A 21,457-nucleotide genomic window follows, 5' to 3' on the forward strand; every position below is an offset into this window, starting at 1 on the left:
AGCTTTTAAAGCAAAAGCTGGCCCCTTCCCTCTCCCAGAGTGGGCAGCCCATCCCCTCTTTCAGAGTGAATGTGAACAGCAGTTGTATGAGTAGCTTTCCTTATGAGCCACAGGTCCCTCTGGACACAATGCTGCCTGGCCACGCCCCTTTCCATTTCATCTTTCTCCTTGACCAATAGGCTTGGAGCATTAAGGCCACGCCCCTATTCTACATTCTACTGGGGCCCTGGTTACCACTCCTGTGGCTCAGTCACACAGCTGCCTGGTAGGTGACTGGAGGTCTTGATCAGTGCTCGCTGGGATTTCGCTGTTGTGGCCCCAACCCCACCTCCCTTTCCCACCCCGCAATGGCAGGAGAAACTCCACAGAACAGATTAGCCACAGCCAAGAAAAAGGTAAAAACACACCAGGTCATGGCCCCAACCCAGCTACAGATCCCCTCTGACGACAAGACCACCGCCAGAGCCCATATCACTGCTGAGGCACACTAGACAGGGCCCTCCAATGCAGGTGTCTCTGGGCTCCCCGCACAAAAGTCTTGTCAGTCAGCCCTGCCCCTTCAGCATCAGCCCAGTCCCTGCCCTCACCAATCACTCCAGGGTGACTCTGGGTGGGTGACTCCTGGGGTTCCCCTCTCCATTACTAGGCCCTCACCTCCTGCCGACCCAAGCTCAACCTCCCTGGGCTCTTTGGGCTCGTGTCTCCAAGGACCTGGGTCCCCCAGCCACAGACCCCACCCTCGCCAGTCATCCCCGGGTGACTTTGGGCTGGTGACTCCTAAGGCTTCCTGCTGCAGACTCTGCCCTCCCCTCCTGCTGCCTCAAGGTCAACCTCCCTGGGCTCTTTGCACTGTCATCTCCAAGGACCTGGGTCTCAACCCTGTGTTTCCCTCCCCCATCGTGGAGTGGTAACTCGGACATTGCACTGATGTGGTCCCTCCCCCCAATCAGGAGGAGTGGAATGTAGTGATGTCACAGTCTGCCTAGGAACTGTCATTACTGCAAGACTGGCATTTATTCTTATGACCCAGTCCCCTAAGTGTTCTCACCCCATTTCTGGTTCCTCTGGTCATAGTGCAAATTTCCAGCTGGAAGGGGAATGGAGACTGTGGGACCTAGGAGCAAGAGGTTTCAGGCTGCCTCACTCCCTTAACATCGACATTGATGGGGGGGAAAGCCTACACTTCCCCGCGAGTGCAAAACGTTGACCGTACCTCCATGTGGCAAGGGGAGAATGGGTTTAGTTTGGTTTTCTCCCAGGCTTCTGCTTTCCAGAGATTTTAACATTTTTTTCTGAGCTCTCCACCTCATATTCTAATTCTCTATGGTTCTGGGACCAGACTGCCCTTCAGTCAGTCATCTCTGAAGTGAGATTTGCTCATCTTCTGTGGAATAGATCTTGGGAAACTGAACTTGACAGTTTGACTCTTCCTCGTATTATCTTGACCTGGGGAACTTTGAGTGCCACAGGATAAATGTGAGACATCTTTCTGAAGCATCAGTTTCCCTGGATTCTCTTGAGATCAAGAGAAAAAACATGAATATACTTAGGGATGACAGTCACATAGGTTTCTAAGAGAATACCAGACTTCTCTCTGAAATGAGGCTTGGGTAGTCCTCTTTCTGTTAATTCCCAGATTTAACAGAAAGACTGCCTTCTGCCATGAGGACACATTGATATAGAAGTTTGAGAGGTACTGGTGCACTTCTTCACACTAACAGACGTGTGAGGATGTATGACTCTAAACCACAGGGCATACAGTTCCTGCCTACTTAATGTTTACTTTTCTAGCTCTGCCTCTGGTTTTGGTCCCTGGCAGCTGCTGATTCTTGGCAAAACCCCAGAGCTTGGAGTCAGAAGACTGAGTTTCAAAGTTCCAGTATCGCCTTTTTCTTTTTCTTTTTTCTTTTTTTCTAGCTATGATATCAATCCCTCTCAGTCCCTAAAAGATTGTGACAACACTTATTATACAGTGGTTGGTGTCGTTAAATCAGATGGTGTATAAGAGTATTTTGTAAAAACTGTAAGGGAGGATGTGGCTGTAGGGGCCGATAGTTCTCATGATGATTACTGCTCTTCTTTCCCACAGTTAAAAGAATATTGGCAGAGAAACAGCTCTGCTGTTCCAGGAGAAGCAAAGAGTAACAGGAAAATGAATGGCAGTAACCCAGAGACATCCACTTCTGATGGTTGCCACTCACCTGGGGATGTGAGTGTTGGCCAGGCTCCTGGGGACAGGGGGCTGAAGGGGCAGTAGAGGGTAATTGTTAAGATTGTGGATGGCCTGTTGGGTACTGGTTAAGAATTCTGGGTTTAGCCGGGCACAGTGGCTCACACTTGTAATCCTAGCATTTTGGGAGACCACCCCGGGCAGATCACAAGGTCAGAAAATTGACACCATCCTGCCTAACATGGTGAAACCCCGTCTTCACTGAAAAATACAAAAAAATTAGCCAGCATGGTGGTGGGTGCCTGTATTCCCAGCTGCTCGGGAGGCTGAGGCAGGAGAATGGCATGAAGCTAGGAGGCAGAGCTTGCAGTGAGCCAAGATCTCGCCACTGTGCTCCAGCCTGGGAGACAGAGCAAGATTCCATCTCATAAAAAGGAAAAAAAAAAAACAATTCTGGCTTTGAATCCTGCCTCTCCATCTGCTAGGGATATGATTTAGGGCAAGCTGCTTGAGCTTTTCGGGCCTCTCTTTTCACATCTGTATAATAGAGGTTCTATTGTTTGACTTCCATTTGTGAGGTCTAAATGAGATTTGTTATTGTTGTTTTTATGTTAATCCCTAGTACATGGCCTGCTGTAAACACTCAGTGCACCCATGATATGGTCATTGCTCTTTGATTTTCCTCATCCCCAGTCTCAGGGGGAAGCCAGGACAATGAGAACAGCCACTTGCCATCAGGAGTCACTGACTTCAGGCCCCAGGGTGGAATGGTGGGGAAATAACCATGAGAGAAGTTGGCACAAAGGAGTTATGGGACAAAGGGTCCAAGAGAGACAGAAAAGAAAATGTTGCCAGTTGATGTGAATGAAAGGAAGTCAGAGGGCTTAGACACTGAGGGGAACAGAATATCTCCATGTGCACCCTCTTGTAGTCAGCAACAGGTATCCACGGGGCGGGCCCTACATCATCTGCTTCCCTGAAGGATCTGGAGGTAGGAGGCTCTGGGTGGAGGTGCAGTGACCACGCAGGCCAGCCCTCCAACCTCCTCCCACAGCAGGGACTCGGTGCCCCTCTGCTAGCTGAGACAGCCCACACACACCCCAGCCCTAATGATTGTTCTGTCTACCTCTCCCCCAACTCCTCCTCCACCTCCTCCTCTCTGCATGCACCTCAGAGCCTGTGCCAAGAACAAGCAGTAGTCCTTGACTCAAGGTCCGTCAAAATCAGTCGACTGAATAACACCATCAAATCTTTGGTAAGAGTCCAGTGGGGTTCCCTGATTCCACGTTGCCAATCTTGGGTTCCAGTTTCCCCTTGGGGCCCTGAAGAAAGGGCCTGGGGGCCCTGGTGCAAAGGGCAAATAGGGAGCTGAGGCACCCAGACCTCACCTGGAGGGACCCCAGAGCATGCAGCATGGCTCTTCTTTTGCTGCCCTCTTTTCTGACTGTCTCCTCTCCACACACCCCTGCTCGAGTCCTTGCTACACACGCCCTGGGATTTTTGCCCTTCGGGGAAGTGCTAGCCTGACTGGTTGTCAGGGGCCCCGTATTTCTGCCGTGACTCAGTCCCTAATTTGCTCTTTGATTCTGGACAAGCCGCCTCTCCTTTTTGGGCTTGTGTTTCCAGAGGAGGTAGTGAGTATCAAAGGTGTCTGTTAGCTCTGAGAGTCTGAGATGTAAAGGCTCCCTAGAACGGAAACTTCAGGGCCAAGGGCTCCTATCTGTCCTTTTACATCCTATATATACTGTGAAGAACCGTACCTGACCCATACGTGCTCAGTAAATGTTTATTGAATGAACGCACTTTTCTAAATCACAAGCGGGCAGAAGGGGGGCCTTTCTCAAACTCCATCTCTAGAGGTTTATGTTCCTGTCCTCTCAAGAGATTCTAGATTCACACTGAGTTCTGTGGCTGTGGGCAAAAAGCAACAAAGACAAAGACCCAAATCCTCTGTCCTTGGGAGCTTGAGGAGAGTTTACCAGTTTGTGTTCCCATTGGGTCTGAGAACTTTGCCTTTAAAATCCATTCCTGGCCCTGCCTACCGCTTCCTGGCCTGGGGAATAGAGTTGAGGGGGCCACCCTCCATCACCTTAATTTGACTCTCCCAACAGAAACAACAGAAGAAACAAGTGGAACATCAGCTGGAAGAAGTAACACGATTTCTTTGCTCATGCCATGACGGCTGGGTTTGGGGGACACTCAGATGTAGAAGGCCCCAGTCTTGTCTCGCCCACTCCCAGCCTGGGGAAGAAGGCTCATCCTTCAGATTCCACCCCATCCCCACAGGGTCCCTGATAACCTAATCCCATGGGTGGTGGCATTCTGGGGGCATGTCTCTTGCTGTGCCATCTCTGCCTCCCCCTGGTAAGAGCTCTGTCTTCCTCTTCCTGTAGGAAAAGAAGGCAAACAATGAGAAACAGAAAGCTGAAAGGGAGCTAGAGGTGAGTGGAGGGTGTGAAGTTTTCTCCTGTCCTCCCGAGAATGTTTCTTTCCTTCTCTTTCAGCACTTGCTTGGCTTTTCTCCCAAAGGCTCAAATCCAGAGATTGAACATACAGAAAAGGAAACTAACTATAGACCTGTATCATACGAAACGCTCTCTCATGTACTTTGAATGTGGGAATCTGGGCACCCTGTCATCCTTCAACCTGGCACTTCGATAGGTCTTTAGGGGGAGTCCTTTGGGCCCCATCTCAACTCTCTCATTACAGAAGAGTCGAAGGATCTGGCTGCCCGCCTGCAACGTTCATCGCAGCGTACGGGAGAGTTAGAGCGGGCTCTGTCTGCTGTCGCCGCCACACAGAAGAAGAAGAAGGCAGACAGGGTGAGTCTGACCACCTGCCTCATCCCCTGGGAGCCCAGCTTCGCAGATGGAGGAGTGAGCCTAAAGGTCCCTTCTGCAGGATGGAGTGTCCTGCCCAGAAGGCATCATGGCCATTTCTTGCTGCTTTTGTGTCTGGTTGTTAGAGCAGCCTGGGGCTGAGTCAGCTGCTGTGGGTGAGTTGGGGGGTGCGGTGGGGAGCGAGCACTGGACGCAGAGTTTGGAGGCCAAGTGCCTGCCCTGCCCTTACCTGGCTGGGATCTTGGCCAAGTCCTAGGTGGGGTATTGGGTACTTGAACTGTGAAGGTACAGAAGAGTACCTTTAGTATGTTACCATTTCTGTAGAGAGGAAACGTGTGTGTGTGTGTGCGTCTGTGTGTATGTGTGTACATACTATGAAAATATACATAAAATAAGTCTACAAGGGTTCACAAAAAACTCAGGAGAGAGCACGAGGGTGGCTGGGAGATACTTCCCTTCTGTACCTTCTGAGTTTTGGACTATGCGAATGTATCATCCTTTCAAACAGTGAACAAAAGATTCATTGTCCCTTTCCTATCTGTGACCCCCAGCAAGAAAAATGGGCTTCAGAGAATCGGGTGGATCTGGCTGTTCAAATCCCAGCTCTGCCTAAGTGATCTTAGGCAAGAACTTAACCTCAAGTACTCCATGTGTTTTCATCTACACAATAGAGGGAATCATAGTAACTGTCTCATATGGTGGTTGTGAGGATTAAATGGGATTGCTAGCATGGTACCTGGTGAAGCACGCCATAAAGGTTCAAACATTGCTAGTAATAACAGTAATAACAATAGCAATATTAACTGATCTCTCTGGGCCTCCGTTAGCCACCTGTAAATTCAATCTCTTTCCCTGTCCCTTCCAACTTTACTGAGTTCTTTTAAAAACCAGACCATGGGCTTGTAAATGCCTTGATCTGTACTGACCGAGTTGTATATTGAGCCTAGCCCTAGCCTGTTTAAGGGGCACTGTATGGAATGGCCCAGGTTCCCCTGATAGAAACTTCTCACTCTTCACCATCCAGTCCTTGAACCGCAGTAAAACACTTCTCAAGACGCAGTTAGAGCAGTCCTTACAGGAGCGGGCACTGCTGAAAGCGCACGTGACACAGGTGAGGTTTTGCAGAGGGAGGATATGGAAGGAAGATGACCACAGGTGGCCAGGAGCAGGTGAGGACCAGTGACAGCCCTTCATAACTTCTGTTCCCATTCTTGCAGATGAAGGAGTCACTTAAACAAGTCCAGCTAGAGAGAGATGAATATGCTGAACATATAAAAGGAGAGAGGGCCCAGTGGCAGGAGAAGATGAGGAAAATGTCACAGGAGGTGAGATCTGACCCTTCAGCCTGCCCATCTTAGATAGGTCACTGGATCTTTCTGGGCATCTGTAACATGGGAATAGTACAGCCAGAGGTGGTCATGGGTCTGGGCTTTGTGGAGGTGGGGGCAGAGAGGGAGATGGTAGCCTGTCCAGCCACCAGCCCCTCTCTCCAGGGCCATTTCCCGCTGTGCTTTGGGCAGGTTTGCACCTTGAAGAAGGAGAAGCAGCATGATATGCATCGGGTGGAGGAGCTGGAGAGGAGCTTGTCCCAACTCAAAAACCAGAGGTGTAAGATGGGACTGGCATGACCTGGGAGCAGGCCTGGCATGAGAGGGGGCTGTGCAGGTGGGTTAGAATGCCCCAGGGAGGTGGGTGGATGGAAGGGCTTTGAGGCAGAGGGAAAGAGGTCTGTGCCGGGAGACAGCAAGTGTTGTTATCTCCATGAGCCTCAGTGTCCCCATCAGCAAAGAGGGCCCGTTGTCAGCCACCTACAGTGCTTTCCATCTGAAAGTGGTTTGGAAGATTGGCTACCATGCGGGTGCAAGGAATCATTAGCAGTGAGGCCAAGTTTGGGGAGCCTGAGAGGAGCTGTGCACCAAGAGAAGGGTGTTTTTTTGTTGTTGTTTTTTGTTTTGTTTTTGTTTTTGGTTTTTGAGAATCTAGAGGCCCTTATTGCCTGCTTCCTTTCTCAGCTGAACCTCTGCACCCGGAGCCCCCAGCAGTGGCCTCTGAGGTGGAGCTGCAGCACCTGAGGAAGGAACTAGAGAGAGTGTCAGCAGAGCTCCAGGCCCAGGTGGAAAACCATCAGCACTTAAGTCTCCTGAACCAGGCACAAAAGGAGAGGCTTCGGAGGCAGGAGGAGAGGCTTCAGGAGCAGCAAGAGAGGCTTTGAAAGCAGGAGGAGAGAATTCAGCAGCTAGCCGAGCCACAGAGCGGCGTCGAGGAGCTGGTGTGTTGTCCCACCTGGGGAGCCTGCCCTCCTCCCTAGCCCTCCAGGCCTTTGTTTCCCCACCTGTAAAACGGGGCAGTGTAGCCCTCACATGAAATGTTACTTCTAAAGGCACCTGTGAGCCAGAGCCCTGCTCTGGTGGCTGTGGGAGAGAGGAGATGATTTTTCTAACCTGCCTCCACTCTTCCCGGTGCCATGGGAGGCAGACACCAAGTTCTAGGGTCTCCAACTGCAGTGGGTGACTACTGATTGCTTCTCTCTATCCAGAACAACGAGAACAAGAGCGCACTGCACTTGGAGCAGCAAGTCGAAGAGCTGCAGGAGAAGCTGCGTGAGGTGGAGACAGTAACCTCGACCCAGAAGGAGCCAGAGGCAGCGGTCCCAGCCCCAGGGACTGGGGGCGAGTCTGTGAGTGAGGAAACCCCCTGGGCCCTGCAGGAAGTCATGGAGAAGCTGGAGGTGGGTGAGTCCTGGAATAGGCCAAGAAGGGCAGGGATAGGCAGGTCGCTGCTGAGAGGTGACCCCATTATTTTGATTCCAGAGCGGCCTTATGGATCTCCTGGAGGAGAAGGCGGACCTGAGGGAGCGTGTGGAGAAACTAGAACTGCGATTCGTCCAGTACTGGAGGGAGAGATGCCCATCAGTGAGTGGGAGGCCAGGGCAAGGCAGGGGGAGCTGCAGGGCCGTCAGAGGAGCCCCAGCGTCTGAGCCCTGTCCTCACACAGGAAAATTAATCACCTTATAACGGAGCCAGAGGGCAGTGCCAAAGAGGCGGCACTGGGAGGAGGACATCATCAGGCTGGCCCAAGACGACGAGATAAAGGTAGGGTGTGCAACATCCCTGCAGGGGTAGGGGTCGGGGGTGGGGGTGGCATGACACCTGAGCACCCCTCCCTCCAGGTGGAGCTGCTGGAGCTGCAGGAGCTGCAGGAGCTGCGGGGGATGCTGCTGCAGCTTGTGCTCACCGCAACAAAGGGCACAGCAAATTCCTGGCCGCTGCCCAGAACCCTGCTAATGAGCCCGGTCCAGAAGCCCCACCCCCCCAGGAGCTTGGGGCTGCCGACCAGCATGGTGGTGAGTAGAGCCCTAATGCAGGGCGGGCAGGCAGGAGCAGGGGGTTTTGCACTGTGCACAGATCCCCGCCTCCCTCTCTCCAAAGATCTTTATGAGGTGAGCCTCACCGACAGCGCCCAGCCTGCACAAGAAGGGGTCTCCCCAGGACAACCGTACTGCACAGCCCATCATGCAGGACCACCAGGAGCACCCAGGCTTGGGCAGCAACCGCTCTGTGCCATTCTTTTGCTGGGCTTGGCTGTGGAGAAGAAGGAGATAAATATCACCATCATCAAAGAGCTGGTCAAGAAAATTTTTAAAAAGAAACAAAGTTATAGGGTTAATCTCCTACACAATTCATTTACTTCATTCGAATATTAGAGCTATTCATGTTTATTTGTGTTTCTAATTTATACTTTAAGTTTATTTGTAAAAAGTTAAAAGAGAGTGGGTCTCTGTGGCCTTCACTGAGGTTCACTCTGGCATCCTTTAGCATTTTTCCTTTTTAATTTCATAATTGTAGGTCATTAGCATGCATATCGAGTTTGCCCTTACATGGTGGGAGTTCAAACACCCAAAGACCCACTGTTTGCACAAAACTGTTCTCGCTGGTTTGGAATAGGCTGCCATGCTTTTTAAATGTTATTGCAGCATGTATGTTTATTACAGAATTCCGATAAAATTTGCTTATGTTCTGCTATTATGTTTGATCTAATCTTAATCACTGTGAGCTCTTCATTAGCTCAATATGCGGTTTGCCCTCAAGTGTGCACTGTTTATTACTTTGTAATATGCCACTGTGAGTACTGACATTTAGAGTTGTTTAAAGGCCGAGAACTGGAAACAGTCTTTCCCCCATTTTCTGTGTATTGGTGATGGGAGTAATAACATTTTGGGGGATTTTTAAATCTCACAGAAGAGGAAAGTGGCCTGCTCTGGCAGGTGTGTGTGGGATAGAGTGTGTTTCATTTGGTCCGGTGCCAAGAATGAGCGCTGTACTGTGGTAGTTCCCTCAGGATTTGTGTGTGCTCTGGGCTCATGAAGATATTGCATCACGAGCTGCAGCAGTTGTGCTCTTTCTCGATGACCTAAAAAGGGATTATTGCTGAGGAATGAAAGGCTCCCATCGTTGACTGTGGATGTGGAAAACCTTTCTTGCTTAGAACATTTGTATCTGTAATACATTTGAAAATCAGAGTTCATGTTACCTGTTTTAATCACATGACTACATGTCCCAGTACACAAAAGGGCGCTGGCTGGCATTCTTCTTAATATATTTAGTAAAGATCATAAGGAATCCCTTAAGAGTTTAAATGTCCATGGAACAGGCATACAGGCTCTAGTCAAGAATGATTGAGAGTGAACGGAAGCAGTGTGGCACCTGGCATTCCTCTCTGTTCACGGAGCGTCTTTGAGGCTTGAAGATTGATTTACCATCTAGACCTCTCTAGCTAATACCTATTCTTCAGCCACCTTTGTTACTCTGACATAGGAATTTACTTCTTTTCCTTGAATGGAAAACACTTTCAAAAATAATAACAAGCATTATCATAAACTAATATATGTGAAAATACTTAGTTGAAACAGAAAGGAGTTTTAGTAGACAGTATTATACTATCTTTAAAAATCAAGGAGAACTTAAAATGTTTACAAACTGCAGTGCAATCTACTGTTTGTGAATGTCAATGTATTATCAGGAAACGTGTCTGTACAATCACAGAGTTGTATTTCCTCACAAACTTCTTTACTAAGAATGAAATTTTTTTTGTGCCTCTCAGTTTCAGTTAGGGACATATTTTGTACAATATTTATGTGATTGTGCCTATGCATGATGAATGAATGAATTTCAGTCACACATTGCCTAAGTCGTAACTTGGTGATGCTTGGGAAAGAAGCAACCGTTAAAACTTCATGAAGTTCTAATGTTTGTGTTCCAAAACACATCACCTTATTAGGATGTACGGAGCTATGTACGTGTGCTCCCTGGAGTGGGGATTTCCTGGTTACGAGATCTCCATTTTTAGCATTTGGCATCCTCATGATACTTTTATAAATATGACAGTAACAGGAGAGCAACAATACGATTTTGCTGATGGAATAACAGATTTCCCTGCATTCACTGAAAGAGTGCAAATATCGGGTCCTTGTGACTTCAACTGACTCTTCCAAATTGTATGTATGTAGCAATGTATTAGATAAGCCCAGTTTCAGAATGATAAAGAAAAAATGTTAGACCAAATAATGTGACTAATTAACAGTGGTACAATTGCTAGCCCGTGGGTTTAAAATGGACTGAAGTTCCACTCTTTGTGTAGGTATTTGTCATATATTTAAGAAAAAGCTTAAAAAAATGGAAATGGTATGACAATAACATAAGTCTTCAAAGTGCATGCAGTCTTTTGCGATACCTCATTCAGCCAAGTATTTGTGCTCTTCCTCATTCAGTGTAAGGCAGCTTTCAATTTGCTTAGAAGGCAACATTGGAAGGCTAGAGTTCATCAGAAACATAGAATTTTAAAATGTGAGTTCAACTGAATAAATTTGAAAGTATTTGATTAAACCTGATAGGTTTTCCAGAAATGGAAAAAACTCAGCTCTAGAACTTTTCTAAGCTGATTTTTAGAAAATTTGAAAATGTAAATCAGCCCTATCCATAATATAGTTTCTCTAAAACTTTATCTTAAAGAGTCATTTTAAAATAATATAACTATTAAAAAATGTAACTGCTATCTTCATGTTCTGAAATAAGTTAAAACATTTTAAAATATGAACACTAGTTTAAAAGAACGAAACGGTGGGAAGGAAAAGTAGAGAAAGAAATGCCAATTCCAGCCCAAAGCTTTATTTGCCAAGTTTTCTTAGAATGAATTTTACCAATTTATGAATTCTTGTAAACAGAATTTATAATGGAAATACTGAAAGACTTTTCCCTAAAGTGACATTATTGACTGCTGGTGTGATGCTACTCTAATGTAATAAATGATTAAATTGTTGCAAAATGCTGCTTTTGTCTTAAAATTTTATTTTGCGAGTCTTGAAAACTATAGTATTAAAGGTATTGATACTGTGCAAATGCCGGGCATGCTTGGCATGAGATAATCTGTTTCGTTTTTACAAAATTATAATATAACTTTGCAAGTGTTTATTAAAAGAACACAAGTTTACAAAGTTATGGGATTTAAAAAGTTATGGAGTGAAAAAGTTATGGGATAAAAAAGTGAAAAATTGTTGCAAAAATGTAGAAAGAAGTTTTATGCAAAGTTACCAAATGTTATGAAAAAGAAGTTACGGGATTTAAAAAAAAAGTCATGGGATAAAAATAAAAATTAAAAGCAGTTCTGTGTCAGCAAAGCCTGGAGAAGTGGGGCTGGAGTCTGCACTGCCACCATGACCCTACCACCCCTTCCCAGTCACCCCTTTAAAATTGGGGTAGCAAGACAGACCTTAAAAATTAAAAATTTTTAAGCATGACTCTGACGGCCTCCTTACTCTCAGCATAGCAACTTTTCCCTCAGGGGGGCTCCCACCTTCTTATTCAGAGAGGTAACTGAGGCAGGACAGTGGGGCAAACTGTGGACCAGGTGAAGACATGGGCTGCTTGCGTGGGCCCCCTTCCCCAGTGTACATATTTTGTCTGTGTAACGTTTTGTATATTCCAGAGGGTAGGGCCGCTCCTGTATCATACCTAGCTGTGGTTGGAGCTGGCATGTGGGGAGGAGGTTCTAATAATTATTTGTGGCTGGGAAACTTATTTATTGCTAGCATAGGACAGAGGAAGGAGGCATGGATGGGGTCGTGGCTCCCTGGTGATGCGACTCCTGTTTATTTTGCTTTTTATTTTGGAATAAACAGATTTAACCATACTCCTCGGCCTGGTGTGCTCCCGTTTCCCTCACTGGGTCCTGGAGTTTGTGCCACCAAACGAGGAGTCCCAGAGTGTCTTGAGCATGTCCAGTGAGGCTGTTGGGGACCTTCCAGGCTTGTTACCTGTATGCAGCCTGGTGGCACCTGGGGGATTCCACGGGGACTGCCACGGTGCCTATGGGGCGCAGTCCCGCCCTGACAGCCAACAGGCTCAGAAGCCTGATCTAGCGGTGGCTGGGAAGACAGGTACCAGCACCTAAGGGCACTGACTTCCACCCACCCCAGGCGTCTTCCATTCTGTCCCCTTGCCTCCCTCTCCTGTCTGCACCTGGTGGCCTGTTCTTTCTGTCCCTCCTGAGTGCCAGCTGCCCGGCAGGCTCCCTCCAGGCTGAGTTCATGGCCCTGCCCCCTGGTGGCCAAAGCCACCTTCATAGGATAAGAGCCAGGGAAGCTCCAGGGGCTTTCCAGGAAAAGTGCCCCTTGGAAAGGGTATGGCCTTTTCACTGCTCCCAATAGCACCCTAGAAATAGCTTGGCCTTTCCCCTCCTCTGAGCTCCACAGAGAACACAGCCAGCAGAGGACACATTTCCCCGCCATCCAGAAATGGGTTTGAAGGACAGCAGGACTGGTAGAGACTGTCAGGCCACACAGCTGCCTGCACAGCACCCCCATGCTTGGTGGGGGGTGGGAGGGATGGCAGGGGCTGGCTGTCCGTAGGCCGGGCAGGAGAGGGAGGCTCACTGGAGGTGCTGCACTTTGGAGAGGCAATGTCAGGGAACAGCTTTCTCTTATTGGCACACAAGACTCCAAAAGGACAGCACGGTGACTGATTCCCAGTGCTAGAGGCAAGGCGGCCAGCCACGTGTAGGAGTGTGTGTGTGTGTGTGTGTGTAGGCGTATTTATAGATATTTATAGACCAGGGCAGGGGCGTACCACAGAGGGGGCACAAGTTTTCAGTAACGGTCACACCTGGATGTGTCCGCTCACCACTACAACAGACCAAGTCACAGATGAAGGGGACAGGCTTTGGGGCTGGGGGAGCCACTGTCAAATCACAGAACAGCCGCCCAGGCAGGCTTGGAAAGGGAGGTCTCCAAGAAGAGGAGGGATCTGTTTAGAGGTCAAAGGGGTGCCTGGGCTCTGAGGATGGGATGGACTTGCTGGACCCGATCGGCTGGCAGTTGGAGAGAAACCAGAGAGAAAACAGGAGAGAGAAAAGTGAGCAGAGAGCTGGTGAGGTAAGTGCAGAGCACAGATGTGCCACAGCAGCTGTGGGAGGGCCAGGGAGGGGAGGGCACAGGTGTGGGCATGTCAAGGTTCCTGGAAAAGAGGGGCTGGAAGGGAAAGGGGAGGAAGATGGAGGGAGGAGCCGGAGCTTCACAGGTAGTGCCTGGGGGCTGTGGCAGCCCTCCCCACCCCACGCACGCTGGCCTCTTCCACGGCACCCAGGTAATACATGCACCGGTCAGACCCGTGCTCAGCCTCCTCAGGCTTCCCTCTTCTCTGGTCACCCTGTCTTCCAACCCACCAGTCCAGGGCCACCTCTCGCCTTGGGGAGCCCAACACAACAGCCACCAGGCCTGATAGAAAAGGAATACTGCTTGAACCAGGATGATGAAGCTAAAAGGGATGGATGGCTGGAGTGATCACTGGAGAATCCTCTGGGTGGTAAGAATGCCCAGGATCCTCTGAAGGGATGCTGGGGGAGGCAGGGAGGGCAGGCAGCTGGATTCCACTGGCTATAGACTTATAAGTCTAAGGGGAAGCCTCAGCTTGTTGGGGGTTGCAGGTCGCGTAAGTGAGGCTGGGCCCTTCCTGTTGGGAAAAGCAGAAGAGGGAGAGTCCATGGCAGGGAAGGTGGGTGGGCTTGCCGGGCAGAGCTCAGCCAGGACACCAGGCACTGTGGTCCCCTTGGTTGAATAGCAGAGGCGACCCCTAGAAGCAACAGGCCAAGGTGCGTGAGCCTGCTGACTGGCGATGGTGCTTGAGCGGGGTCCAGGGATCCTGCCTTCCGTCACACGCTGGCAGCTATGATGGTACCTGGGAGGGAGAGAAGGGGGCTGTGTGTCCCTACCTGGCCTGTGAGGTGTGTTGTGGGTTGACCGTGTGTATGGGACTCTCGAGGTTTTATCCTAGATCACGACTGGATTGCCGACAGATAGAGGAGGTATGACCCTGACTTTCACCCCTCCTCTGCAGTGGATTTGGCTCTCAGCACTCCCAGGCTGGGAGCTGGATACTCTGCCCTGGCAGCATGACTCAGACTGCACAACAGGTACGGTGGGCCCAGGATGACATTCCTAGGCCTCTGGCCGCCTCAGAGTGCCCCCACACACAACCCCTTCCAAGCTCTAAGCCCTTACACCATAAACCATGAGCTCTCTGATGGTTCCAGAGAGCACCCACGTCTGTCAGCTTGGGCACAGAGCCTGCTCCAAGAGCCTCAGGCTCAGCCATGGGGGCTGGGGGACTTTGGGGCCTTGGGGGCCAGCCCTGGTACCTGCATCCAGCAAGGACTCTCGGCACCTGCAGCCAGGAGTTGTCCACAGACCCCGTGGGCGTGCTGATGGTGGCCATGTTGATGTTGCCGATGATGCTGAGCGCCTCCTTCAGCACGTGGTGCATGCGCAGCATCTCGGCCCACCGCTGTGCCTGCTCTGCTGACTCCTCCATCAGGGTGTTCTGGTCCCCACGTGAGTACAGGGACAGGACACCTGGTTGTCCTGCAAGTTCAATTTCAGGATGCCAGGTTGGACAGCAGCTCCGAGAAGATGAACTCCTTGGTCTGAGAGTGCGCAAAGAGGGAAGGAGGTTGGGACCTGATGCCTGTGCTGCGCTGGCCTCCTGCCGGGCCCTGGTGGGACTGTGTGCTGGACTTGGAGCCCTGAGTATGGCTTTTCAGACGCGGCTTCTACACCACTTAGACTCAAAGATCTGCCTCCCCACTGCCCTTTTCTCACTCAGATAGGGACACTGAGGTCCAGAGGAAAAGTCACCTGTCCAAGGTCACAGGTCTGGGAGGGGACTCAGGACCTATCATGCCACCAGCACACCTGTCTACTCAGTTTTTTAAATAAATTTTTTTTGGAGATAGGATCTCACTCGGTCACAAGGCTGGAGTACAGTGGGCGAGATCACCGCTCACTGCAGCCTCAACCTCGGGCTCAAAGTGATCCTTCAATGTCAGCCTGTAGAGTAGATAGGACTATAGGCACATGCCACCACCAAGCCCAGCTATTTTTAAAATTTTAGTGTAGAGACCAGGTCTCACTATGTTGCCCAGGCTGGTCTTGAACTCCTGGGCTCAACCTATCCTCCCGCCTTGGCCGCCCAAAGTGCTGGGATTACAGGCATGGGTCACTGTCCTCAGTCCCATGTTATATTTCCATGACACAGCTCTGGTCTGGACCATGCCTGCCACCCTGGACCTGGTCCCATAGGGCTGGTTAGCATCTCCCCCAGGCCAGCATGGCTATCTGCACCCCCAGTGCCACAGGAGCCTCCTGGCCCATGAGGCGGTGCATGCACGTTGTTGATCATGACTTGCATGATGGTCTTGGGCGTGACACCAACCATGAGGTCCCACATGGTGTTGTTGACAATGGCCATGTGGGAGTCCTGCAGGTTCTGGGTGGTTTCCATTTGCCGCTCTAGCTGTGAGTCCATGGAGTGCATGAAGCTGTCGGAGCCATTCTCCTCGGCTTTGCTGCCCTATCGTGGAGAACACAAGGGCATCAGAGTGGCCAGGCCATGCAGCCAGGCTCCAGGAATCCCTAGGATCTCAGCCCCTCCAAGGGTACCTGGAACACTGAGGCACAGAGAGAAGCAACTGGCCTGAACACGCACCCAACTCCCCACACGGCTCTAGATGGTTTCAGGTCTCTGCCTCTCAGGACCCCAGATTCCCCTGATTCAGTCTCTTCTTAGTTCTGACTCTAGTGCCCAGAATTTGCCTCAAGCTACCAATCCAGAAATTGGAAAAGAACATCTCCAGGTCCTCGGCTTGGAGACCTGGACAAAGTTGTGCCAGGCTGCAGACACCTGGCAGGAGGCAAGAAAAGGGCACACTCACTTTCCCCTTGTCCTGGGAGGCCCACGCACCAACACTGCCACCCCCGCTGCCACCAGGGAACACAGCAAAGTAGACACACACAGAGAGGAAAACGGGAAGGGTTGAGTGAACCTGGGACACTGCACCCCAACTTTAATGCTTGTGGAATTCAGTTAGCTAATATTTTGTTGAGGATTTTTGCATCAATATTCATCATTGATATTGGCCTGTAGTTTTCTTTTTTGGATTATCTTTGGTTTTGGTATCAGGGCGATACTAGCCTTGTAGAAAGAGTTTGGAAGTCTTCCGTCCTTCTTTAGTTTTGGAATTGTTTGGTTAAGGTTGGTATTAGTTCTTCTTTAAATATTTGCTAGAATTCAGCAGTGAATCATCAGGTCCCAGGCTTTTCTTTGCTGGGAAACTTTTTATTACCGCTTCAATCCCATTATTTGTTATTGGTCTGTTCAGGTTTTGGATTTCATCATGTTTTAATCTTGGTAGTCTAGATGTGTCTGGAAATTTATCCATTTTTAGTAGGTTTTCCTATTTGTTTGCATATATTTGCTAATAATAGCCACTAGTGATCCTTTGAGGGTTTGGTTTTTTGTTGTTGTTTTTTTTTACTTTTTTTTTTTTTTTTTGAGATAGAGTTTCGCTCTGTCACTCAGGCTGGAGTGCAGTGGTGCAATCTCAGCTCACTGCAAGCTCCGCCTCCCGGGTTCATGCCATTCTCCTGCCTCAGTCTCCTGAGTAGCTGGGACTACAGGTGTCTGACACCACGCCAGAGTAATTTTTGTTATTTTTAGTAGAGACAGGGTTTCACCATGTTAGCCAGGACGGTCTCGATCTCCTGACCTCGTGATCCACCCACCTCAGCTTCCCAAAGTGCTGGGATTACAGGCTTGAGCCACTGCACCCGGCCTGAGCTTTTGCAGTATCAGTTGTCATGTTTCCTGTTGTTTGTCAATGTTATCTTGTCAAAAACCCAACTTTTAAAAATTTTTAAAAATTTTTAGTATAGTTTAGTTTTTGAGACAGAGTCTTGCTCTGTCACCCAGGCTGGCGGGCAGTGGTGCAATCTCAGCTCACTGCAAACTCTGCCTCCCAGATTTAAGTGATTCTCCTACCTCAGCCTCCCGAGTAGCTGGGATTACAGGCGTGCACTACCATGCCTGGCTAATTTTTGTATTTTTAGTAGAGACGTCATTTCACCATGTTGATCAGGCTGGTCTTGAACTCCTGACCTCGTGAGCTGCCCAACTCAGTCCCCCAAAGTGCTGGAATTACAGGCATGAGACACCGGACCTGGCCCACAGTTTGTTGTTAAATTTTACTTATTTACTTATTTACCTTTTCTTTTCTTTAGAGACAGGGTCTCATTCTCTTGCCTAGGCTGGAGTGCAGTGGTGCAATCATGGTTCACTGTAACCTTGAACACCTAAACTTAAGAGATCCTCCCACCTCAGCCTCATGGGTAACTGGGAGTACAAGTGTGCACCACCACACCCGGCTAATTTTTCTAGTGTCTGGTGAGACAGGGTTTTGCTATGTTGTCCAGTCTGGTCTTGAACTCCTGGCCTCAAGCAATCCTCCTGCCTTGGCCTCCCAAAGTGTCAGGATTACAGGCATGAGCCACCATGCCCGGCCTGCATATACATTTTCTTTTCCAAGTTATATAAAGTATGCTGTATGCATCCTTCTAGAATTTATTTTTTTCACTTAATAGTATATTGCTAAGATTCTTATTGTTTATAGCTGGGATTTATTCTTTTTGACTGCTTGTGACATCACCAGAAGATAGAGATCCCGAGATCTCTTAAGAACTGCTGCTGGGAGTATATACTGGTATGACCACCTTGGAAAACAGTTTGACTCCATCTCATAAGGTTGAATATTCACACTCCTCCCAGCCCAGCAATTCTACTCTACATCCAAGAGAAATTCTTGTCTATATAAAACAGGGGATGTGGACAAGGAATGTTCCTAACAACTCTGTTCAAAATAGCAAAAATCTATTGCCCATCAGCTGGAGAGTAGCTGACTAAATCGTGCTTTTTATGCCCTTTGATTTCCTGTAGTCTTACGATGCAAGTGGCTTTCCCATGGCTAGCTTGGGGAGGGGGATACTCTTGGCCATCAAGTCAGTGGTGGCAGTCCTGCTTAGCCCTAGGGCAATCGGTGCTGCCCAAAACAAGTGTAAATAGAACAAGGTGCCCCATGGAGCCAATGCCTTGGGTCCCTGGGGGTACAGGCCTGTACTTGTAGGAAACAGCCATCATACACATCAGTCTTTTCCAATGCTTCTGTCACTGGGCTGAGTCCAAAGAACACCCTCTCCCAAAACATTACAAAGTTTATTGGGGCTACCATTTATCGAGCATTTATCATGTGCCTGATCATGTACTAGTGTAGTAATTGCATGTATTATTTTATTATTTTATTTATTGACTTATTCATTTATTTGAGATAGGGTCTCCCTCTGTTGCCTGGGCTGGAGTGCAGTGGCGTGATCACGGCTCACTGCAGCTTCAAACTCCTGGCCTCAAGTGGTCTCACCTCAGCCTCTCGAGTAGCTGGACTACAGGCATAAGCCACCAAGTCCAGCTAATTTTTTAAAAAACATTTTCACAGAAATGAGGTCTGGCTTTGTTGCCCATGCTAGTCTTGAACTCCTGGCTTCAAGAAATCCTCCCCCTTCAGCCTTATTATTGCATTTTATCTTCACCATCACGCTGTAAGAGTGCCTGGGGGTAGGTGCTCCAAACAGTAGCAATGTAGCAGCCTCCACTCATAGGTGACAACGAGACTCAGTGTAGACAAGCAACTTCTCAAAGGTCACACAGCTGGAGGGTGGCTGAGCCAGGATGAAGACCTAGGACTCTAAAGCTGGTGCGCCAGTAAATGAGAAAATCTCTGGGGGTTCAGGATAGCTTCCTCCCAAGAAATCTTTCTCCAAAGGTTCTAAAAACAATGACAGATCCATCTTCCATAAAGCAAACAAAACTAGCAGCTCCTTCATTTTGGGGCGGGGAGTGGAGGAGGATAAAGGTTAGATAAGCTCCAGGGCAACCCATTTTAATCTGACATATTTATAAGGCAACGGCCAGGACAGCACCTCAAACCTAAAGAACCATGCACAGCTGTCTCTGTGTGGCATGGAGTGTCCCTGGATGTAAAGATTTTCCAATGTGTGGTTACAGGCCAGTGGCATCATCCTCAGTCACAGGTTAAAGGGCAGCTAGGCCTGGCCTGCTAGGCACCACCGTGAGAATCTGCTGAGCTTTCCAACTAGTTTATCTGTTGTTTGCAGTGAAAGATGCCCTGAAAAAGAAGGGGTGTGGGTGGGAAGAGTTCTGATTTGAGGTCCCCTGATCCAGGCACGATCTCCTTCCCCAGTCTCAGGAATCAGGAGACTCCATCTGTAAACACAGGCTCAAGCTATGTCCCCCAGCCCCCTCTTTCAACCAGGTGCCACCCTCTGCTTCTCTTCCATAGACAGCCTAGAGCTGCCAGCATTCCCTTAGGATCTGTGCCCTCGGGCCTGGCTTAATTTTTTCCTCTCCAAAGAGCCATCTGTAGGGCCAGAAGCCGGCAAAGCCTAACTCATTACTGGATGCCGGTTCCTTTGCCTGACTTTCAGTGATTCCTACCTTACCCTGGGGTTTTATGTTTCTTGTCCCAGCACTAACATTTCTCATTCCTCCACAAGTTGAATTGTTCACTCCAGCCATCTGAAGCATGCTCCGCTTGACACAGTTAGCTTGAGGCACATGATTGGTGAAAAAAAAAAAAAAAAAAAAGCACTATGTCAATTTCATTGATCAACAAAAGTGCTGGCTCCAGGACAAAGTTGATAGTGCCTGGGCCTCTGAGTTCAAGAGCCTTCTAGACAAAGGGCTCTGAGCTGAAACATAAGCATGCATACATATGCCTCCCTCTTGGTCTGATGAGATAATTTGGATTCTTGGTTGTTATCCTTGAGCATTTTCCTGCCTCATTAATGCACGTGTAGCCAACACAATAATAATCATAGCTAATAACGGCTAAAGCTGAGGACTTTCCTGGGCCAGGCAGTGACTTTAAAAACTTTAAAGTGGCTTTTAAAACTTTAACAGCGAAAGCCGAGGATTTTCCTAAGTCAGGTAGTGGCTTTAAAAACTTTAAAGTTTTCACACAGACTCTCATTGAATAATTTCTGTTTTTGAGATCAAGAAACTGAGACTTACTATATCACATTTGGGATTAAGTTAAAAAAAATACAAAGAAAGAAACTGAGGCTTAAAGCAGTCAAGTATTTCAAAGCCAGCAAGTGGCTAAGTTGGAACTTGAACCCAGGCAGTCTAGCCCCGGGATCCTGTGCCCTTACCCAGTATCCAGTGTTGGCTACACAAAACTAACGTGTACACATTTTCAACTATAGTTTAAATGGGTGACATATTTTTCCTATATTTTACCTAGGTGACTTTCAGTTTGGGGGTATTCTACTTACACAATCTCTTGAACTAGATATTAACTGAGAACAAATAGAAACTAATGAACTCTGAAAAACATAAAACATGAGCAACATGATGTCACCGCAAAAGACAAATCAGCACACAGCCTTCTTGTGACTGTATTTTGCTAACAGTCCACGAGCTAATAATCAGCCTCAACTCAGCAGTGCTTTGTTCCTTTGGGAGACGGACAGAAAGACACACGCAAACACACACACACACACACACACACACACACACACACACAGAGTTGGTGGTTGTGCCGCCCTGAGCCTCCAATCAGCCAGTGTGAGGAAGGGACCAGATGGGTTGGGCAGAAAGGTGCTGGGTCAAGGGAGGAGGGGGAAGCCGGGGGCGCGCGCACGCTCTGGACTCGTTCACCCGCCAAAACGGATTCGCTCGGGGCACGCCGGGTTGAGCGGCGAGGGGCGACCGGGACTGGGACAGGGATGCGGGCAGCCCTTTCCTAGGCGGTAGCGGGGGCGGTGGTGCTGTTGCCCTTTTAAACTGTGGCTTGACAGGAGCCGCGCCTCCCGTCGGTGGAGTCGGTTACAATGGGAGCAGCTCCACAGGCCTCCACACAGCTCCTGCCAAGGCCTCCTCCGTGCCTCTTGCCATTTTCCAGCCGCGCTCCCAGGAGGGTGGAGGCGGCGGCGAGCGGCGAAGCTGGGAGAGCTCTGCAGGGGGGCCCCGCGGGGTGGTCGCGGCCATGACAG

General features: G+C 49.1%; 1 protein-coding gene and 1 pseudogene across 2 annotated transcripts; one reads left to right on the plus strand and one right to left on the minus strand.

The window, feature by feature from the left end:
- Positions 1-347: 347 nt before the first annotated feature.
- Positions 348-9,027, plus strand: LOC112628745 (annotated as a pseudogene). Its single transcript, XR_003120476.1, has 17 exons — positions 348-395; positions 2,090-2,209; positions 3,102-3,161; positions 3,345-3,425; positions 4,282-4,320; positions 4,564-4,611; positions 4,700-4,784; positions 4,880-4,992; positions 6,035-6,121; positions 6,228-6,335; positions 6,531-6,618; positions 7,023-7,279; positions 7,547-7,758; positions 7,823-7,926; positions 7,989-8,102; positions 8,201-8,353; positions 8,439-9,027. The product of XR_003120476.1 is annotated as a golgin subfamily A member 8B-like (transcript).
- Positions 9,028-13,574: 4,547 nt separating this feature from the next.
- On the minus strand, positions 13,575-19,988 carry LOC112628332 (putative GED domain-containing protein DNM1P46). The gene is made up of 5 exons (XM_025391103.1): positions 19,899-19,988; positions 15,698-15,908; positions 14,948-14,982; positions 14,724-14,901; positions 13,575-13,777 (listed from the first exon to the last, which is right to left on the minus strand). The coding sequence occupies exons 1-5, from the start codon at positions 19,986-19,988 to the stop codon at positions 13,575-13,577; spliced, it is 717 nt and encodes a 238-aa protein (XP_025246888.1).
- Positions 19,989-21,457: the final 1,469 nt, after the last annotated feature.

Source organism: Theropithecus gelada, chromosome 7b (assembly GCF_003255815.1).
Source record: "Theropithecus gelada isolate Dixy chromosome 7b, Tgel_1.0, whole genome shotgun sequence".
Lineage (NCBI taxonomy): Eukaryota > Metazoa > Chordata > Mammalia > Primates > Cercopithecidae > Theropithecus > Theropithecus gelada.